This window comes from Melanerpes formicivorus, unplaced genomic scaffold (assembly GCF_026170545.1).
Source record: "Melanerpes formicivorus ecotype bairdi unplaced genomic scaffold, bMelFor1.0.p_v2 SCAF_14, whole genome shotgun sequence".
Taxonomy (NCBI): Eukaryota; Metazoa; Chordata; class Aves; order Piciformes; family Picidae; genus Melanerpes; species Melanerpes formicivorus.
In genome coordinates, this window is record NW_027142366.1 from 16,989,622 (window position 1) to 17,009,667 (window position 20,046).

The 20,046-nt window shown below is 46.9% G+C and overlaps 1 protein-coding gene across 1 annotated transcript in view; it reads left to right on the plus strand.

Annotated features, from left to right (window-relative positions):
- The window catches only part of GSG1L (GSG1 like), a 66,203-nt gene that overhangs the window by 24,503 nt on the left and 21,654 nt on the right, over positions 1–20,046 (plus strand). The window contains exon 3 of the mRNA XM_068147212.1: positions 16,099–16,251. Within this exon, the coding sequence (XP_068003313.1) occupies positions 16,099–16,251 (153 nt within the window). The remainder of the gene's footprint in view (positions 1–16,098; positions 16,252–20,046) is intronic.

Below are 20,046 nucleotides of genomic sequence, written 5' to 3' on the forward strand. Positions count from 1 at the left end.
CACAGTAGACAGGATCTGCTCTTTTAGCTCTGAATTGCTCCTGGGACCTTCACACAACTTGATCAAAGTTTTGTTCCCGCTGACTATTTTGATGTCTGCAGAAGAATAAGATAACCTATGTGGTGAGGGACACTTCTAAGTGACACTGAAAAGTACACTCAGTTTTCACTCTTGGTCCATTTTTGAATGCAGCTTGCAGACTTTCCCTCTAGGCTGTTAGAACAGCCTTGATAAAACACCTTTCTGTCAAGCTGCTGTTGCTGTACCCAACCAGAACACTGAGACATATTCCATTACTCCTTTCCCATCACAGATGTGTGGGCATCTTCTAGCTCCCCTTTCCTGTCACTTACATCTGTGCCCAAGAGAATTTGAAAGAGGCCGTGGAGGTTACATTCAAAGGAAGAAATCAAGGCCATATACTGTGCCTAGAAACTGTGGCACCACAATGGAAGTCAAATAGTAGCAGTATATCCCACCAAATGATGTGATAATTGACTTCACTGACTAGCATAACCCCACAGCTCTAAATGCGTGCAGAGCTGTTCATCCTCCTGCCTGCAGCTGTGTGGGGATTTGACCTGCATCCTTCTATAAATGTATAAAGATCAGCTGTCAACCACAGCAACACAGTGAGAGCTGGAGGGTGAGGAGGCATGACCAGCCAAATTGGCTGGGATCTGCACGGTGGAACTCAGAGGGAAGCAGTATTTGTGCTGGAAGAACTTTGCCAGGGAAGAGCGAGGGCGTGCAGGAGATGTGGTGCCTCCAGGACTTTTTCACCTGGTCTGTGACTCAGGTGCTTTGCAAGCATCAGGAGTGCCTGCAGCAAGTACTGAAAGAAGGAGCTCTGGTCTGGGGAGTCCTCCTGGGAAGCTGCTTCAGGAATTGGCTCAAAATTTAGAGATGGCAACACTGACACAGGGCAGGATACCCGGGACAGACTTCTTACAGGTGTGACACAACCTGATCTAAGCTGCTGCTCTGCAGGACCTCACTTGCTTCACTCTAATATCTATTGAATAACACCCACAGGAAAGGGCAAAGCAGCAAGGCAGCAGCAGCTGCCTATGGCAGTGTTGGCTACTGATCTACAGAAAGATCTGCATGCAGAAAATAAACAAGAAGTTTTAGAGACCGTGGAGGTTGAGGCAAGGCAAAACTTTGCAGAAGGAAAATGGTCCTTGCTAGCAAGCACTTAACAGTCAAAAATGTTACAGGGGACTTCTAAAATGAGAGAATGTATTGGCAGAGGTAGGAGATGCCTTCTCCATGTACTCTGCACAGCTCATGATGATGCATCCTGTGGAGATGAAGCAATAAAAATTCGGTATTGTCTAAAAAGTAGCTGGCAAAACTAAGACAGCACATGGCAAAGAGCAAATAAACAAATAAAGTCTCACCTAAACACAGCATGGAAAAAGACAAAGCTGAGCCAAATCTATACAGGCTTCTAAGCCAGCACTATAACAGCAATTAATGAGAAGAGATACTAGATACCTGACTTTAATGGGTACTGACATAATAGGTGTACCAGAAACTTGATGGGAGAAAGATAATTAGTGGGACAATAATGTCTTGGTACTGATTACACTGAAAGACAAAGCAGCTGTCATGTACTAAAGCTGAATCAGAATAACAAGGTAATGTCATTAATGAGCAACACAATCTCTGTGGATGGATCCTGTGCTCAGATAAAAATGGCAGAATTCTATTAGTGATCACCCCCTGGGATGGCTTTACAATAGCAGGGTTAAACTGGTACCAGAGAAGGTGCAAGGACTGAAAACAAAACAGTAGGGGAGGACTGCAAATCCCCTTGCACAAGCAGAAAATGTCATGTTCAGTAGGATGCAGAGACTACACTTTGGGCAAACTTTATGAGCATGGAGAAATTAGTTGGGAAATTTGTAACTCTTGATTTACGCTTGTGTGGTGTGGGGAGCTCAGATCCAAATGTTGGGAGGAGAAACCTTGAACCTGTGACTAAGAGGGAGAGATTCAGCAACCTTGTGGAAGCAATAAATGTTTAAAAAAACCAAACAACACCCCCCCCCACCCCCAGCCAAACAAAAACAAACAAACCAAAAACCAAACCAACCAACCAGAAAACCCAAACAAACAAACAAACAGTTGTGAAGAAGGGAACTCAAGAAAAACAAGAGCTGATGGGAAGAAACAAAGGGGTGCAGCTACAAGGACAAATGGAGCTTGAAAGCTTTAAAGATACTGAGAGCACTACAGGCATCTGAACTATCCACAAATCTTTCTCAGTCCCTGAGTGACTAAGAGAAAACAGCAGGTAGTATTGTTTAGCCTGGAGAAGAGGAGGCTCAGGGGAGACCTTATTGCTGTCTACAACTACCTGAAGGGAGGTTGGAGCCAGGTGGGGGTTGGTCTCTTCTCTCTAGCAACCAGCACCAGAACAAGAGGACACAGTCTCAAGCTGTGCCAGGGGAAGTTTAGACTCGAGGTGAGGAGAAAGTTCTTCACAGAGAGGGTTGTTAGGCATTGGAATGTGCTGCCCAGGGAGGTGGTGGAGTCACCATCCCTGGAGGTGTTCAAGAGGGGATTGGACGTTGCACGTAGTAGTCACGAGGTCTGTGGTGACAGGTTGGACTTGATGATCTTTGAGGTCTTTTCCAACCTTATTGATTCTATGATTCAGTGTTGATAAATGCCATGTGGTGAACCTACCTTTACATATCTAGTGATGGGTTCAGAATTAGCTTCTACCCCTCAGGATAGCGTGCTTGGGGCGATGACAGACACTTCCATGAAAACATTAATTCACTGCTCTACAGAGACTCAGAAAAGATGAAAAGAAATGTTAGGATCATTGCAGGAAACAAAGAACAAAACAAAAAAAAAGTCACCATGCCACCACTCCTATTCATGATGTACCCACCCACAGCACTCTGAGCACCTCTCATCCCTCCCCTGCCAGCCCCAGCTGAAAAAAAGAGTTATGACAAAATTTAAAGAGGTAGAGAGAAGAGTTTGACAGCTATGGCCAAAGGTTGGGAACATTTTCTTATGTGAAAGGACAACACAGAACAAATTTCAGGCTGGGGAAGAATCAAATGGAACTTGTTTGAGCCAAGTGAAAACACCAACCTCCCTGTTTTGTGGACTGGGTGCTAGCTGCTCCTGAGAAGGAAGAAGAAAAAGAGGATAGATTTTCTCAAAGGATCACTTACAGAGACCTGAATCCAGTGAAAAGAGATGGAACTGGATCTCTGGTGTGGTTTTACAGCAGACAGAAGCTCTCTTACCCCTCCCCAAAGGACTAAAAGAAGGATTGGAAAGACTTGGAAGTTTAAATGGAAGTACTAGCCACAGCTATATACAAAACACATAAATCCATGTGCAACCTCTGCTCATCCTGGGCTTAGCAAAACCTCACCAGGCCAACATCGGCCAAAACCTTCCCTCACCACTACCAGGCCAGAAAGCCAGGCTCTGATGCTGCCCCAGGCCTGATGCTGCCCCTGCCTACCTCCCCAGGCCTGATGCTGCCCCTCCACCCCTCCCCAGGCCTGATGCTGCCCCTGCCTACCTCCCCAGGCTCTGATGCTGCCCCTCCACCCCTCCCCAGGCCTGATGCTGCCCCTCCCTACCTCCTCACGCCTGATGCTGCCCCTCCCTACCTCCTCACGCCTGATGCTGCCCCTCCCTACCTCCTCACGCCTGATGCTGCCCCTCCCTACCTCCTCACGCCTGATGCTGCCCCTCCACCCCTCCCCAGGCTTGATGCTGCCCCTCCACCCCTCCCCAACCAGGCCTGAATGACGCAGAAAAAATGAGCCAGGCTGCTCAAGGCTGACAGCCTCACGTCCCCCATAAACACCAAAGAGAAACCAGCTCAGTGTGCAGGGAGAAGAGAGAGAGGGAAAGGGGCAGAAGAGCCTGTGCTGTCTATTTATAGGGAAGATGCAGACATGTTGGGATGGAATAACTTTCCAGTGTCCACCCCTAGACTGTGTAGTCCCTCCAGAGGACTGTACTCTCTGGTTAAGACATCCAGGCTTAAAATCATAGAATCACAGAACTGTCAGGGCTGGAAGGGACCTCAAGACTCAGCCAGCTCCAAGCCCCCTGCCATGGCCAGGGACACCTCACACTATAGCAGGTTGCTCACAGCCACATACAGCCTGGCCTTCAAAACCTCCAGGCATGAGGCTTCCACCACCTCCCTGGGCAACCTGTGCCAGGCTCTCACCACCCTCATGGGGAACAACTTCTTCCTAACATCCAATCTGAATCTACCCACTTCTTTGGCTACATCTCCCCCAGTCCTATCACTCCCTGGCACCCTCAAAGTCCCTCCCCAGCTTTCTTGTAGCCCCCTTCAGATACTGGAAGGCCACAAGAAGGTCTCTTCAGAGCCTTCTCTTCTCCAGGCTGAACAACCCCAACTCCCTCATTCTGTCCTCATAGGAGAGCAGCTCCAGCCCTCTGCTCATCCCTGTAGCCCTTCTCAGTTACAAGTGCTCACTGCTGGCTTCTGTTGAGCTTCTTGTCCACCAGTACCCCCAAGTCCCTTCCTTCAGGGCTGCTCTCAAGCCAGTCCCTGCCCAGCCTATATTGGTGCCTGGAATTGCTCCAACCCAGATGCAGAACCTTGCATCTCATGAGGTTGTCATGGGCCCAGCTCTGCAGCCTGTCAAGGTCTCTTTGGATGGATCCCTTCCCTCCAGCATGTCAGCTGCACCACACAGCTTGGTGTCATCAGCAAACTTGCTGAGGGTGCACTCAATGCCACTGTCCATGCCACCAACAAAGATGCTGAACAAGACTGGTCCCAGTACTGATCCCTGAGGGACTCCCCTTGTCACTGGCCTCCACTTGGACAGGGACCCATTGACAGCCACCCTTTGGGTGCAGCTCTCAAGCCATATTTTTATCCACTTAAACCCACAACAGTCTCCCACAAGAACTTTCCAAAACAGTCTCTGCTGACTATTTCGTGTCCTGCCTCCATCATTCTTAATATATCACACACAGAGCCACGGAGACAAGTACCTGTGCCCTTGTGTGAGGAGAGTTATGATTAACTATGCAGGAAAAAAGTGTGTTACTAACATGTTAGCTGTGTTTTCTTATACATCTGTTATGAATCACTGAAGTTATTTTTAAAAGCTAAAACAAAGATGAAAACATTCTTAACAGCACAACTCAAGCCCAGCTCCTAAAAGGAAGCAAGCCTCTTGCTTTTCATGCTGGTGAGGCCAAAGACCTGGAGGACATTGGTTCTCTGCTGTGGGAAATGCAAGACACAAGGTCTGAAGAGCCCAGTGTTACACTTCAGGTCTTCAAAGGGAAATATTTAACCCAAATTTATTCCTCAAGGCATATGGGAAGGTCCTGGCTTAGAGTATTTTTCAGGGGCTTTTCTCTTAGATTGCTTCACTCACTGTATTACTTCACCAAAAAAAAAGAGAGCACAGGCACAAAGACTCAGTCTGCTCAGCACCATTGGGATTAAAACCAAACCAAGATCAATGCCAGCTCCACAAAAACACAGAAAACACAGCACCACGTGCAAGAGAATCATTTTCTGATTCACAGCTCTACCTCACCTTTCAAAGTAAGGAAGTTATTGAAGCACTAAAGCTAAACAATCCTAAATCATCTCCTCTTATCTCAGCAGGTTCAGGTACTCATTGCATGGTCTCTTGCGGTTTGCAAACTGCAGTCTCCCGTCCCTTTACCCATCCTGCCTTGTTTTACACTAACAGGTAGCTTCAGGTATCTCTGATGGCTTTTAGGATCATGAAGCTCACTTTGCTTTGGAGGAACATCTCTCCTAGCTCTGTGGTCTGCTTCTCTCCCTGTTTTCCACACTGCAGCACAAGAGGAGCAGGCAGATGGTCTGATATTATGAGGCTGTGTAACCAACAGACGGGCTGACTGCTCAGAGCTGAGTCCCTCCGCCAGCCACAACAGCATGCTCAGTCTTTGTTCCTTTCACCATTTTTTATTGATCACTCCAGTATTTCTAGCTGGTAATTCCCCATTTTGGAGGAGCAGAGATGAGTAAGTGACTAAACCCACCAAAACACAACTGGAGGAGAAAGCATGAGATTTACATGGCCCTCTCAAGCTCACATTACTGCTTTTCCCAGAGAAGACACACAACGTTGCTCAATGCATACCTGTGTGTGTATTTTCCCCCTCTCTTCACTCTTGCACTGAACATGAGGAGGAGAGAGTAAGGTGAGATCCAGGTGTCAGTTCCAACATCGTGGGTAACTCTGGAAAAGCAGAGCAGTGACAGCCAGAGTCAAGAAACACAGGAACAACAAATAGACACCAGGAGGAACAAGGGAGACAGGACCAGAACTGTAGGGGAAATGGTATTCTACAGGTAAACAGCAAGAAAGCCAAAGACCCATCAGGTCTCTGGAGCACTCACCATAAAAATCAGCACCAACTCCATGTTTTGCAGTTGTCAGTGTGCTCATGAAATCAGCTCTGGTACTGGGTGTTTAAGCAATAATTAGATTTTCCCTGATGTGGCAGAGCACCATGTGGGTGCCATAGATGGTCAGATAGTCAGATCTCGGTGAGGAATGAGAAAGTGCAAGACTATTGGTGTCACTTTCCACAGCAACCTCTGTTCCCTTTTGCTTCCTTTCCCAGGCAGGGTGACAAGAGCCTGTCCCCTTTTGCATTTACTAGGAAGTTCTGGGTCCCTCCCACACTGTTGAGGTCTAACACCATACCTTACAAAGAGGACTTTGTGTTTAGAATTTCACCATCAGAAAACAAAACAAGGAGAAGGGACCATTCCCATCCAGCACACAGGTGCTCTCCCCCATCTCCAGATCAAGTGTTCACAGAGGAGGACACACAGACCTGAGGCTGTCAAAGGCAAGTGAGCATAACATTTTGTTGCTGGTAGCATGAACAAGGGTAACAACTCAGCAGCTCCCTGGGTGCTGCAGCGTGCATGGAGACCCGGAAGGATGATATAGTTTTGCACAAAGGAGGAACAACACCTGCACTATGGCTCCCTCTATGCACTATCACACCACCCACACCCAAGTTCTGCCGTCTCCCACCTTGGATGACATCTACCTAGATGGCTAGTCCAGCCTCTCCTGGTTTCCTTGTAGTGGTCAACAATTCAGGGATCTTGAGAACAATGACTGGGAATCATGGGCTAACAGCAACACTTTCTTCCTCAAATAACAGCATCAGTCTCTGGGACTAGTATCAATGCCAATGAGAAGGTAAGAAGGATGCACACTCTCCAGGACAATGCTGCTAGGACACTGATGTCTCTCCACCTGGGTTGGCCTTCAAGTGCAGTGCTTTGGATTTCACCTCATCTGGGTGCAATAATCTCAACAGTTGCTTAGGAGCACACATTGCTCCTCTCCACTGTTTGTTGCATTGGGATGTGGGGAGTTTTGTCAGATGATGAACTGTGATACAGAAAAAAACCCAAAACCTTTACTTGCTTGTGCCAGAGTTCTTCAAACAGACCAAGGCTCGACTGACAGAGGAGTGACTTAAGATGATGTCCCACTGTTGCTCAGACAGGCTCTGTCCACCAGAGCAGATGTGTAACACCGAATTGTGAGGAGCTTGTCCAGTATAAACCCTTTCAGGATCTCTTTGGCTGCCTGCACTATTGTCTGCTCTGATTACTTGCTCAGAGACAGCATGGCACTGTGATGGTTCAGATGAGGCCCCTTTGGTCAGACCCTTGAGTTCTTCATCCAGGAAGCCAGTGAGAAGGGCTGGTAAGCAGCAACCACAGCTCATCTTCAGCAGGGAGCAGTGGCTGAGCCAGTGGGTGTTTCTAAGGAGGAGGAAATCCCTCTGAAGCATTCTGAATATGTTTACCCCAATTAGGAAGCTAATTTTCTGGCTGAAAGGGCCTCAAATATCAATAGAGATGTGGGACTACTGCTTGGTGGTCATTGCTCAGGGAACGCTGGTGCTTCAGCAGGCAGTGTCACAGAGCTTGGCAGGCCATAGATCAATTTACAGGGCTTTTATGCTGGCATAATTTGACAGCCAGTAGCCAAAATTCATGACTAACATTTTCATGCACACGATTCCTGCCCATGCTGCACATAACATAGTTAACATGACTCAGCAATCTCCTTCAGGAATAGCAGGCTGATTTTCCCAGAAGAGCTCCTTTACGAGCAAACAGCTCATGTTTATGGATTAAAAACGCTTTGAACTCTAACAGCAATTTCTCTGTTGGCCACCTCTTCACTGTTGCCTTGAGAACACGTACTAATGTTGGAGCTTTGACAGTCATTTTCATGACCTGGCCAGCCTGGAGAAGCAGCCAGGAGGAGATTTCAATATCCTTATTTCATCTGGAGATAGGACCTCATGATCTGGCATCAGAAACTGTTGGCATAGTGAGCTGGCACCAAAAATCAACTTTCCCCATTTGCTGACAAGTGTGCATAGAGCTCCATGGCTGCATGTGACTGTAGGTGGTAGGAGGTATAGCTATGCATTTAGACTCTCTAGAACTGGCTTGTCAGCTGCATTGATCTCAAAAGTGCAACACTAATTGAAATTAAGGAACTTTGTGGTTCCAGAAACAGCAGCAAAAGATTCTTTATTATCTTGCACATAATCCCATTCAGACAGTGGCCAAGTTCTTGGTATTTCAGTCCAAATCACTAGCAAGTCTGAGAACAGCTTGAATAATGCAACACAAGGCAACTAAGAATCACCTTTGCATATTGTGGGGAAAGAGCACAGAAGAGCAGTCAGTAATCTCTTGACATTCTTGAGGTTTACTCACAGCTCTCTCACCACAAGTTGGAGTCAGTAACTATTGCTTTTGTGTGTGTGTGTGTGTGTGACAGGAAATAGCAGTGGATTTGAACAAAGAATACTTGGTGGTTTGATATCTGTTTTCACTGGGATGCTGTGAATGGTCCTCAGTGTTTCTCACTCCAAAGGAAAAAGGCCAGATGCATGTCAACAGAACATCCTGTAATAACAGCAGTTACCTCAGTTTCACAACCATATGTGGCAGGGAGGTTGGAGTAGGTGATCTCTGAGGTCCCTTCCAACCTAAGCCGTTCTATGACTCCACAGTTCTGTATGCCTTACTTAGATGCCAAACCATCAAAATTAGCTCAAAATTCCTGGAAGTCATTAACCACACTGCTCTTGCTCCAGAATTCACTGAAATGTGGTAAGATGCCTCAAGTTCTAAGCAGAATTTCTATTGACTTTTGTCAGAATTGCTGTTTCAGAGGAAATTCAGCACTGGAAACTCTTGGCACAGCGCTCCTTAGTGAGAAGCAATGATGTGCTCATTTACAGTGCCTTCCCTGGAGATCAGGGCTGATTTGAACCAAGGTCAGGTTTTGTGAAGAACTTTGGAGCCCTGGGAGTCATTGCAGGCTGAGTTAAAGCTTCTTTAACTCAACTGTCAGAAAACTGTTCAGCTTGCTTCATTCACTCAGACCTGTCTGCACCAGCCTTTTGATCACCAGCTTTGCAGAAATGCACTCAGGATCCATGAATCTTCTTTCACAATGTTGATGCTGCCCTCCACTGTCTGACAGAAATGCAAGGGACTGATCTTGTCAGATGGTCCATGAGGTACTGGAGTTCCTCAGACTCCAGTGATCATGTCAGCAGCAGTTACCTTTTTTCAGTCACAAGCAAGGGCACGTTTGCTTCACTCGGCAGGAGCAATCCTGAAGCAAGGGCTAAGTCCGTGACGGGGTAGCACTGATGCTTCTCACCATGAACTCCCCAGAGAAGATAATCTCTTGGGACATTGGTGAGGAAATAGTAGCTCAGAGACACAAAGAAACTCAGTAGTGTCCCAGGTAGCTTACTGATTTTCTAATCAAATAAGAATCTCTGGACAGTGACAGAAGCACAGATGAAAAAAGGGCTTGCAGCAGGGGTATGTTTTGATTGCAGGCGAAGATGGTGGTCAGAGTGCAACATGTCTTGAGATCAGATGATACGAAGGTGATATGATCACTTCTGAGTCCCAGGCTGTAGGCTGACTTTTTGCCAGTGAGTGCCAGCCTTGCCATCCCAAGTTCTAAGTGAGCAGCACACCCACATCCTGTACTACCAGTGCTTTCACTTTGCGAGGAGTTTGTCATGAAGATGATGACCACTTTACCTCCTGGAACAGCTTCACAGTCTGTGGTGCTCAGCTTCAGAGCAATGCCACCTGTGGCACACAGCATAATATCCTGTGTGGCAGGAGCAGAGATCCAAAATAGCCCAGAATGAACAAAAGTAACTCTGTCCCTGTCAGAAACACTGCTGTGGGTGTGACAGACTGGGTGGTGTAGAAGCAGCAGAGTCAAAAATGGCAGGGTAAGGTGTGCTACAGTGGCAGATGTTAATGGTACTGAGATGGGTCATCAGGATAGAATCATGGAATTGGTAGGGTTGGAATGGACCCCAAGCATCATCCAGTTCCAACTCCCCTGCCATGGGCAGGGACACCTCACTCTACATCAGGTTGCTCATAGCCACATCCAGCCTGGCCCTTTTCACAAGAGATGAGTTGGGCCAGACAAGTCCCTGGGGCAGAGGACACAGGCTAGGTGTCCCTGGAGGTGTTCAAACCTCCAGGAATGAGACTCTCACCACCTCCCTGGGCAACCTGTGCCAGTGTCTCATCACCCTCATGGGGAAGAACTTCTTCCTAACATCCAATCTGAATCTACCCACTTCTAGTTTGGCTACATTCCCCCCAGTCCTATCACTCCCTCACACCCTAAAAAGTCCCTCCCCAGCTTTCCTGTAGCCCCCTTCAGATATTGGAAGGCCACAATAAGGTCTCCTCAGAGCCTTCTCCTGTCTGGGTTGAACAATCCCAACTCTCTCAGTCTGTCCTCATAGGAGAGCAGCTCCAGCCCTCTGCTCATCCTTGTGACCCTTCTCTGGTCATGTTCCAGCACATCCAGATCTTTCCTGTAATAGAGGCTGCAGAACTGGATGCAGTACTCAAGGTGAGGTCTCACCAGAGTGGAGCAGAAGGGAAGAATCACCTCCTTCAACCTGCTGGCTAAGCAGGATCCTGGTGCTCATCCATCTGCAACTTGTCAGACACCTGTTTAGGACATAGAGGACAACAAGCAAACCATGATGTGTGACAGAGACATGATAGAACACGTCACTGTCAGCTCCTAGCCTGAACAAAAAGGCACATTTTTGCTAACCTACAAAAAGCTCAGAAGTCACAAGGAGGACTCAACAGCTGACATCCTCTGTATTATCTCAGGGGATCATGGACAGGTTGACTGAATGCAGGATTCTTGGTGCTTGCTTGCTGGATAGATTCCTTGCACATATTCCTGAGAATGTGTGCTCAGGAGCACAAGTGAAATGGGGTTTGGTTTAGTTTTGCCTGAAAAGAAAAAGCCTCTCCCTTCCTAGAAGGTCCCAGATCACTGCCACAATGTCACAGTGTGATTCCCTGCCAGCTGAGCAGGGATGACACACTGTCTGTTAAATGCTGCACATGGTGAGCAGGAGGCAGGTCAGAACCTGAAATATTTCTGCATTAACAAGGAAGGTCCTTGGCAGGACAGGCACATCCCAGCTGAGCTCAGTGCACAAACCTTCAGCAACTTCTGTGCCACCTAACAGCATGGGGAACAGGCAAGGAGACAGCATAAGGCCAGAACAGAAGAGGAAGTTGCTGACTGATAAGAAACAGGCTGTTCAAGTAGGAGTCTCTGAAGGAATGAAGTGCTGACTCCTCTGGGTGAAACACTTTTCACAAGAGATGAGTTGGGCCAGACAAGTTCCCTGGGGCAGAGGACACAGGCTGGTGTTACTGGAGGTGTTCAAAAAATGTGCAGACATGACACTTCTGGACATGGTTTAACAGCCAAGATGGTGTTTTGTTAACAGCTGGACTTGATCTTAGAGGTTTTCTCCAGGCAAAACATTTCTGTAATTCTCTGATTCCATGGTTGGAAACAAGACAGAAAAGGTTACAGCAGAAAACTTGTGGAAAGAGAAAAATCCTTTGGAGAGCTTCTTCCCTATCACCTGGAATGACTGAGGCCTCCTCAAGAGAAGGAGCTCTCTACTTGGCAGGAAGGAAGTTGTAAGAGATTGGAAGTGGAAGTAAAGTGATGCCAGGTGACTGCCTCACAAATCTCATGTGGAGAGGAGAGCAGTGGGAGGTCACTTCACCATCAGCACAGAACAGAAAGACATTGTCTCCTGAATTAATCACCTGAATCAACAGCTTTTGGCAGCTGTAGGAACTTGCACACTCCAGATACAGAGTGCATTTTCTGGAGGTTATTGTTTCAGATGGAACTCAGAATCAAAGGTGGCCAGACAGGACATACCCAGAGCTGTGCACATGAGACTCACCTTCTGTGTTATTAAAGGCATTTTAAAATGGCACAGAGCAGATCTTGAGTGGAACTTTCAGTATTCAGTATCACTAAGGTTGGAAGAGACCTCAAAGATCATCGAGTCCAACCTGTCACCACAGACCTCATGACTAGAGTAGGGAGGACATGAAAGAAGACATGGGAGTTAGGAACAGGGCCCCAAAAAGAAAGGATGCCTATGGCCTCCATGGGAACCTACCACAATCTTCGTATCCCACTGGAAAAAGGTTTCATGAGACAGCAAAACTTGTCTCACTGAAGTGCTCATGAGAGCCAAAATTCAGCTCTGTTTCTACTTCAGTTACTACTACCCCAGCTAGCTTCCTCCCTCCAGTTGCTCCCTCAGCACATTAGACTTGACAACTGTGCAACTAAGAAACCATGGAATGGTTTAGGGGGGAAGTGGCCTCTAGAGCCCCTGTTGGAAGCATATCCATTAGACACAGCTGCTTAGGGCTATATCCAGTGGAAATCTTAACATCCTCAAGGGCAGAGATCTTGCAGCTTCACTGTGCCCCTTCTAGTGCTTGACTCTCTTTTGGCTTATTTTAGTCTGGAATCTCTGATGTTGCAGACTATGTCTTATCCTACTCCTCAGCTCTAAGAGTCTGGCTCTTTTAACTATATCCTTCAATTGAGTGATTATAAACAGCAAGAGCTTCATCTTCTACAGGATGGGAGGGTGAAGCTCTCTCTGCCTTACCTTGTACATCATGTGCTCCAGCCCCCTGGCACCTCACTGTCCCCCATATCCTTGCAGCTCTTCAAATTGTAGCAAGTCTCTAGCTTTTCAGGCTTGAAGATCTCCTTGTAAGGTTATGCTGTTGGAGAAATCACTGCAGTTCCATTTGACCAGGTGGATCCTATTCCTCTCAGAGGTCCTTCTTGCTCAAAGAGGCCCCTATAGTTAGGGAAGCCAAAGCACTCTCTATGAAATCAGCCACACAGTCAAGTGTTCCTCCTTCACCAGCAAAATAAAGAGCACCAACAGGGCCCCCACGCCCTCCACCCCCACCTCCCACAGCCCTCCTGTCACTCTGTGCACAAGGCTCTAGCAGTATCCCCTCTCTTGCCTTCTGAACATGTCAAGTTGGAACCTCCCCTAGAGACATGTTCATCCTCAGAGTCCTGCCCTCGCTCAAGCACACTACACTTGTCTACAGCATCCAGCTTCAAGCACTGATTCATAGGTGGGCAATAGATAAAACTTGTATACAGCTAATGAACATCAGCTGATCCCCCAAGCAATCAACTACATCCCCACAGATCCCTTTCTGCAGGACTGGACTCCAGCCCCTTGGATGCATGCATCCAGAACTGCAGTGTTCCACAGCCAGATCCAGCATTTGTCCTTACTACATCTCACAGAACTGGTGAGTTCCCAGCACTCAAACCAACCAGGATGTGCCTCTCAGGCCTCTCTATCCTGAAGGGAGTCGGGGTCTCCTAATTTAGTATCATCAGCAAACTTTCTTAGCATGAGGCTGACTCTTATGACTAGGTCATTGATAAAAACATTCAAGAGAACTGGTCCAGCAGTCAAGCCCTAGAAGCTAGCCACCAGCCTTATGACCACTGACTACAGCTCTTGGAGTCCAACCCTTCAGCCAGGTGTTGACCTAAGGAAGCAGAGATTAGAGCTACACCACAGTCCTGAGCTGCAGTCACTGCTACAGCGCTGCCCTTGTGTGCAGATACCAGCAGTGAGCATCCTCCAGAGTGGCTGCCCCAGGTTCACAAACTAATCCCAACTCAAACCATTTCATCATTCCCTTGTCATAGAAACTTCTGATGGTAAGAAAATGAGGCAAAACCCCTTCTTAATCCTGCTGCATAGCAGAACAAGTCTCTTGCTGCCCCTCACTCCTATTTCTTTTTGGAGGAGTGTGCCAGTTGCCCTGATACCAGGTTGACTAATAGCAGTGAGACAAACAGCTGTCTGCTGGTGATAGATGCAGTACTGCACATGCAGTCACCATGAGAAATTAAAAGGTTTATTTATTAGTCTCTCTGTAGTATTGTTGAAGAACTCCAAAGGTCAGATCCTGTGGCAACAACGAAGAGCAGACGCTAATTAGATGTAATCACAAGGACAAGTTCCCAGACAAAATGTGAGCTGAGATCAAGCTGGTCACTGAGAACACTCCAATACTTGATATAAGGGAGAGTGCTTATTGGGTTTGATCAGCTCAAACTGGGCATGTTCTTACAGGGAGGAGAGGATGTATTAATACAAGTGAAGCCTGGAGCAGTCTCTATGGTTACAGCTAACACTGCCTAATATAAGCCATTGTCTTCAGATGCTTAACTTTCCATGTTTGAAGTGCTTAGGCTGAAATTTTCCATCACTGCTCATTGTTTCCAGGTGAATTCTCCAGCAATCAGGTTAGCAAATGTACTGAGGAATGGTAGCATATCCTCACAGAAGCCTGGCAGGGACTCAGTAGTATCATCTGTTACTGTCCTCTCAAAACTACCCCGTGGCTTGGTGACTTTAAAAGACTCAGCAGATCCTGCTAGAGGTTTTGGGCTGAAGTTTCCAAATGTGCCACCTGCAGTGGATGAAGCACCTCAGCCAGGCACTACCAGATGCTGCCAGACCCACTTGCCAGGGCACTCCCCCAAAGTCCTGCAGCACAGGACACGTCAGCTCTGCCCTTCCTCTGAGAGACTGATTGTACCTTGAGGTTGAGAAAACAGAGGGCACTCCAAATATAGTGTCTGCAGCTCTTCAGCTGCCTGTGTTATCAACTGCTGGCTCCACCCCACCACTATTTTGGAAGTTTTCCTATCAGTCCCAGCAGCATAGACCTATGCAGTGGATCCAAACACCTCAGGTTAGAACAATGACTCTGCAGGACACCAGCTTCTGTGAAAGAGTTCTTAATAACAGGCCCCAACACTGTGCTGGGATAGGCACTTTAAAACCTGAACTGGAAACCTCTTCTTTGAACAGACTTATGAAAAAGAGGTGCCCAAGCATTGGAATGAAGCTGGAGGTGGGGAGATTCAGGCTGGAGGTGAGGAGGAGGTTCTTCCCCATGAGAGTGGTGAAGCCCTGGAATGGGTTGTCCAGGGAAATGGTTGGGACGCCGTCCCTGGAGGTGTTTAAGCCCAGGCTGGATGAGGTTCTGGCCAGGCTGATCTGGTGTGGGGTGTCCCTGCCTATGGCAGGGGGGTTGGAACTAGATGATCCTTGTGCTCCCTTGCAACCCTGGCTGATACTATGATACTAAGCCTGGACATCTCCCACCAGCCCATATACTGATGGGCTGTCACCATGGTGTACACCAGATGCTGCTCCTCTGAACCCTGACACAGGCAGGGGAAATAGACACTGTGTGCTACATTTGGGGTCAGAGGAACCATGAGGTTCTGGATACACCTAAAAAGGTTCTTTAGCCAAGCTGGGATCTTGGCAAGGCGACAGCTCGTTCTTTCTGCAGCATCTTTACCACCCTACCTCTCCTTCATTCACCACTTCTCCTGTTTTTCAGAGCTGGGGTAGTGGTAGGGTTAATGGCTGGACCTGATGGTCCTTTCCAGCTTGAGTGCTGCTGTGATTCTCTGCTTCCCTATATTTAAACCTCCTGACTATCTAATTCCTCCTAGATGGTCCTGGTTCCCTAATTGTTTGGGGTTTTTTTGTAAGTCTTTAACCTCTTGAAAGCATTTAGCAAATGAAGTGACTGGTTGTTGCTTTTGTGCATTGCAGGTGTCCTGTGGCTATCAGTAGTATCTGAGGTGTTGTACATCATGCTGTTAGTCGTCGGATTCAGCCTTATGTGCCTCGAGCTCTTTCATTCAAGCAGTGTGATAGATGGGCTCAAGTTAAATGCCTTTGCTGCTGTCTTCACTGTGCTTTCAGGTATGAACCTTTCCTTTCCCTTTTGCCCAAGGAGCCACCACAAAACAAAATTCTATAACTCTGAAAAGAATCAAGCCCAGGGGCTACAAGGCTCTTCCACCCCCAATTAGCTTTTGCTTTTTTACACCAGGGTTGTTTTTTTTTGGTCCTTTAGAACAAGGACTGCACAATGAATTTGCCTCTTGCCACGGGGAAGTGAAAATACACATCCCTGATTTCACAACAGCAGTGCAGTAATTAGCCTTCCCCCAGCCCACACAGCCATTACCAGAGCCACAGCCTGAGCCTCCATTTCCAGCATCATCACACTGATTATCCAAGAGAAAATGAGAAACACAGTGTTGAAAATGCTTTTCTCCATGCTAATCCTAAAGGCAGGTGAAAGCTTGGTGCTGCAAACTAAAGAAAGCAGCCCCTCTTGTTCATTAGCAATGAAGAGAATGGAAAGGGTTCTTAACCATCACGCTTAGGAGCAACCCCAAGAGTAATGTGGGGACAAGTACACCTCCCAGAGCAACTCTTTCAGGCTATTTTCATGCTCAGTCTGTACTTGGAGCTCTTCAGCATTTGAGCTTGCAGAATTCACTTCCCTAGAAGAAGTTAGCTCATCTAATCAGGTAACCAAGTGCCTGGTTAGATGTGCTGACTAACTTCTGTGCTGGCTAAAAGCTCTATTTGCCAGAATTTATACGAACAACCAACCAGAGCTGGCTTTTGTGAGCATGGAACTCTCAGGCAGAAAGAGCTGCTGCACTAAAAGCACATTTTATTCTGCTGTATCTCAAGCTGAAAGAGATTATAGCAAGCAGTGTACACTCAGGGAAGGAGTCTGCATCATCAGGGCTGGCATCAAATTGTGAAATACAGTTAGTGCTATGAAACTCAGAGCAGAAGTGGAGATGAAAAGAGAGGGGGAAAGGGGGAATCTAATAATATGGTTTTTCAGCTTTAGATGGAATTTGGACTTTAAGAGAGAAAAAAAAAAAGCCAATTCAATTTTCAGAATCCAGCTGTGTAGAATTCTTCAGCATTTAAACAATTCTTTCCATGCTGCTCCTCTTTCCCTGCTGCTCCTCTTTCCCTTCACCATTAGCAGCAGTTGGGAAGTTTTGTAAGAATTACAAAGTTTCCTTTCCTACACATCTCTCTATTTTTATGTTGTCCTTCCCTCTCTATAAGTACAGTGCCATGATGTTCCAAATATAAACTTTAACATTTTACAGGGGGAAAAGGAGAGGAAAAATAGAAACAAGGAGGGGAAAAAAAAAAACCACCCAAAACAACCCAACCTCAGAACACTGCTAGGTGTTATTTTCAGTGACAGAGATATCAGGGGAAAGAAGAAAAGTGTATTTGTTTCAGGTTAGCATATTAATAATGACACAGCTGAGCAGAAGTTAGGTGACAAAGGCGACTTTGCCTTGGAACAACAAACACCTCATTAAATCCACACTACTATGAGTGCAACAGGATCTTCATATTCTCATAGCTCAATGGCTAGAGGTTGGGAAAAATCAAATCATCCTGACAGCCTGGCTATTTACTGCCCTTTCCTAACCTCTCATGAGTCATTAAAAAATACCCCCCAGCACACTGCAGTTTTGGTATCCCTCTTAGCCTCATACAAACTAAACAGCTTACACGTGTCTCTCGTGGAGTATTTATAATAAAACATTTTCATTCATGTGATATATTCCATAAATCCTATTTTTAGGAAAAAAACTCTCTGAAAATGCTTTAAAATAGATTGCCTTTTCCAGATTTAGTTCCTTGAGCTCTCCCATTAACGATGCCTAGAAACATCTCCGGTCTGGTGAGGCTAATGATTTCAAGCCAACTCTAATTACTCACCATTTCTGCACTTCTATACAATCCAGTCCACCATATCTGCAAGTATCTGTTGTCCTGGACCTCACCTGTGGGGTCATGAGCCTAGTTTGTCCTCTTTGTCCAGCCTTACACAGCCAGTAGGAGGAAAGCTGGTCTTGCAAACACAGCACTTGTTGAGTTACGTTACAAGAAGTCCATCTTACAACACCAGGTACCACAGGAGGGCCCCAAGGGAAACTTGGCAAGACATATCTACATAGACCAAACCAATGGGTGACATCAGGAACAAACCAAACCAATAGTTTATGAAGTACCACAGTGAAAGAAAGCCTGGTACTGTTATGCTACAGCTCATGCATGGTGTGCTGCCACTCACTGCACAGCCAGGTACACATCCACTCCCTGCCCTCATCACCACAAGGCAGACAAAGCAATAAATGCCACGTTGTCACTGTGGTCCCTGTATTCCAGCAGGCTTTGCTGATGACCTCCTACTCACCTCTATCAGCAGGCTGTCATCCTGGCCTCCCACACAATGAAAGGGCTGAACATTGCTGAAACCCCATTAAGGGTTTGCATGACAGAGCAGAGCAGATCAGCCTTGCCGGAGCTAGTCCTGGCTGTGTCAAAGCTCCTGATGCCTCTGAGTGACTGTGACATGTCTCAGGGCAGTCTGTAATATTTTATTAAGGTTGCAAAATTACTGACAGTTGCTAGAAGAACAGCAAACCCCAGACTTGAAGATCAATGCCATAAGTGTCAGCTGGAGAAAAATTCCCTGGCTTAAAAAGTACAGCAGGCTCCCAGAGAATCGTGGAAATTAAATATAGCCAGAAAGAAGCAAGGTGTGTACCAGTTTGCTGAGCTCCCATTTGGCCACCCACCCTGCCAAAATATCATTCCCTCAGATGTGAATTGCTCCTTCCACCTCCTAACTTTGCAGTGTGTCACACCAACACAAAGCAGCTGAGCAAATCACCACAGCTTCTTGTAATCAAATGTCTTCTTTCAGCCTCTGCACTTGTTTGTATCAAATACGACATTTGTCTTGCTGAAGGTCCTGCTTAACATACCCACAACACAAACATGACATCCTTCAACTTCCCTCCCCCACAATTGCCCTGAATCATCCACATGGTTGGTGAGACTAATAAAGTGCTTTAGACTGAAAGTAAGCAGGAAGGAAGAACCAAAATGCAGGTCTGAGAAGGGATCTTCCATGTAGAGGAAGAGCAGCTGTGGAGAAAAGTAGATGGTGAGAGAGAACAGTAAATGGTGAGTTGGGTTGAGGTGCAAAGTGTAACATGTGGACCACATTGTACCCCTCCATGGCAGAACATCAGTATTTGTGCCTTGAAATGCTGTTGCAGCACAAGGGGCTTTTAGACATCACTAGGTCCAAGATCCATTTGGGATGTGATGATCCTGCCCCACTCTCTTGATAGCTGCCTGAGCCCACGCATTTGATGAGCTCAGCTGGGAGCTCCAGTCCAAACTGCCCAGGCCCTAAAGCAGACACATCCCAAACTACTGTGCTAGGACATTTTCCAGGCATCAGAGCTGCTGCTGGCCACCACTTCCTGAAAAAGTGAGAGGTTGTTTTTTCCTCAGAGAGTGTAAAGGTCAGGGGGCAGGTCAGAATGCCTGAATGTCAAGGGTCAGGAGGCAGGTCAGAATGCCTGAATGTCAAGGGCAGAATGCCTGAATGTCAAGGGTCAGGAGGCAGGTCAGAATGCCTGAATGTCAAGGTCAGGAGGCAGGTCAGAATGCCTGAATGTCAAGGGCAGGAGGCAGGTCAGAATGCCTGAATGTCAAGGGCAGAATGCCTGAAAGCAAAGGTCAGGAGGCAGGTCAGAATGCCTGAATGTCAAGGTCAGGAGGCAGGTCAGAATGCCTGAAAGCAAAGGTCAGGAGGTAGGTCAGAATGCCTGAATGTCAAGGTCAGGAGGCAGGTCAGAATGCCTG